The sequence below is a fragment of the Geospiza fortis genome, unplaced genomic scaffold (genome assembly GCF_000277835.1).
Source record: "Geospiza fortis unplaced genomic scaffold, GeoFor_1.0 scaffold161, whole genome shotgun sequence".
NCBI lineage: Eukaryota > Metazoa > Chordata > Aves > Passeriformes > Thraupidae > Geospiza > Geospiza fortis.
The window spans coordinates 466,435-468,908 of NW_005054375.1; the positions used below are offsets into that span (position 1 = coordinate 466,435).

General features: G+C 38.1%; 1 protein-coding gene across 1 annotated transcript in view; it reads left to right on the top strand.

Annotated features, from left to right (window-relative positions):
* CNKSR2 (connector enhancer of kinase suppressor of Ras 2) overlaps positions 1-2,474 on the top strand; it is a 172,762-nt gene that overhangs the window by 55,435 nt on the left and 114,853 nt on the right. Inside the window, 1 exon segment of the mRNA XM_031060212.1 lies at positions 65-124. Coding sequence (XP_030916072.1) covers positions 65-124 — 60 coding nt within the window.

The window sequence follows — 2,474 nt, forward strand, 5'->3', positions numbered from 1 at the left end:
TGTTTGGATGGTGATGGTTTGTGAAACACTTTAAAAATTCTTTCCCATAATGTCTTTTTCTTAGGGTATGTACATTAAGTCAACATATGATGGTCTTCATGTAATTACTGGAACAACAGAAAATGTAAGTATTGTTAATACTGTATGTTCAGACCTGGAAGCCTTTCTGACCTTACCTGTGGTTAATGCTTTCCCTTTGCCATAAACTACATTTTGCTTGCAAACTTGTGCTGGTTGGCTGTTAAGGACCAATGGCATGTTGGACAGCAGAGATGCTTGTGCTTGTTTACCTCAGAATTGAAAGGGTTGTTCCCTGTTAAGGACCAAGAGAACCAGTCTTGATGTGTTCTTGCAAGACACATAAAATGCTCTAGACAGGAAGCAGCTGTCTTGGAATTACTTTGCTCTGTGAATAAAAGATAAATGTCTGTATTATATTTAGGCTGTTGTGCTGGAGTTTGCTGCAGTATTAGACAAACAGCTTTTATATTTTCCATCTATCAAGCTTCATTTTTTAAGAAATGAGTGCATGGAAATGGACATCCCTTCACATTGACAAATAACCATGTATTTCTGCATGAACTTCTGAGTAATGCCTATGGAAAGGAACACTTATTACCAGTGTACTAATTCTCACTGAATGCATTAAAGAGCAAGTAAAACATAACAGACGACTTTTCAAAAGCCTTTGAAATACAACCTCCTTTCCTTGTACACTATATTTAGGGAACTGGCTGTCTGTTAGGAGTTGAGGAAAAATTATAATTTTGGAGGAAAAGGCTTCTATCCCTGGTCTTCAATTAATGTGGAACAATCACTAAACAAAACTGAACTGTTCCATAGTGGTTTAGTCAATTCCTTTGAAAGATTTTGATGGCATTTTCTTAAAATGAAGCTGTCAGAAATGTTTGTTTTATCATGCTACTGTGTCATCCTGTGGGATGTGCAAACTACCTACATGACATTTACAGCTGCTGCATCTGATCTGCAGTGAGGTTCTGTTAACATCTCAATAAAATAGGAATATTATTTTTATCCTTTTGTAGGAGCTGTAATCTGATAGCCTTTTTCCTTTCTGCTGTGGGCAGAATATTCATGGGTCATAACCAATAGATAATACTTGTAGAATTTGTGTGAATGTGACCTGTCTTGGAATTAAAAAAAAAGTAAGGAATTTCAAGGAAAATAAAAATTCTGGAGAGTCAGGCCTACAGCTATAGATATGATTAGTGAAATTAGCAAAACTAAACAAACCAAACAGAGCTACCGTTGAACTTAATCTAGAAAATATATGAAATAAAGAACAATTTTTGCACTTGAATCTCTCAAATTAAAGAAGGAGCAATTTCTTTCGATAACTTGCTAATGGATTTAATTTCCCAGGGGTAAAGATAAAAATAAAATCCTAATGCGTTCCCTCAAAATCCTTATCTTTTGTGATTCATGAATATAATTTAAAGCTATGTCAGGAAGCTTCAGTCATGATGACTCTTCTGCTCTCGTTACTGACTCTTTCACTCACTGTGACACCCTGGAGGTGCTCTCGGCAGACCAAGAAAGTGCACTCTGTTATCAAGGGAAAAAGCTGCTGTGTGTTAAAGCAATTGTGAAAAATGAGTAGTGCTTTAGAAAAAGAAGGGCGTCTCCTGCTTTTAAGAACACAGTTTCTAGCTGCTTTCTTTAACACACACACACACACACACACACATGCACACACACAAAAGCACACAGAGATTTGATTTTGGTAGATAGGAGGAGAAAGATCTAAGCAGCATGTCCAGAATAAGGTTACAGTGGTGCACATGTGATCTGCTGGCCTTAACGCATTTGCTCTTTGCAGTACAGTTTGAATCCAAATTCTCTTGCATTTCAGCAAAAATTTGTGTCCTTTTAATTTCCAAGTCTTCTCTTCCAAGTGAGACAGTGACACAATTGTCTGAATGATCGTGGAGAAGAACATGTGTCTGTATTAAACACAGTACCATGGTAGTGCTCTCCACATTAATGTAAGAGAGTAGTTTTGTAATGGCAGTTCTGCTTTTTCTGTCTGGCCTTTGAGGTGCTTGATGTCCAGCTGCAAAGCCCATTAGAGTTTGGATCTTACTGTTTGGCATTAGGAGGCATCTCCTCCAACACATTACCCTGCAGATCAAAGCAGCTGAACTCTGAAGCTTGGACTGAGAGAGAGCAGTGTTCCTTACAGGTCACTGCCCTGCAAGGGCTTCTCTCTGGTGGCCCTGTAGCATTCGAGCAAGCTCAGCTTTCCAGTTTGTGTCTTCTGTCTTTTCTTTGGAATAACCATCTAAAGGGTGTTTTGGTCCAGCTAAAGATTTTAGGTTCCTTGTTGAGTAGCCCATCTAGACCATGTTGGAGAGATTCTTTCAATCCACAAACTGAATGTGTCCTGCAAATTAGACCATTTTTTCCTTTGGTCTTCCAATAAAAAAGAGCATTTTTCTAAAGTAAAAGCAGGC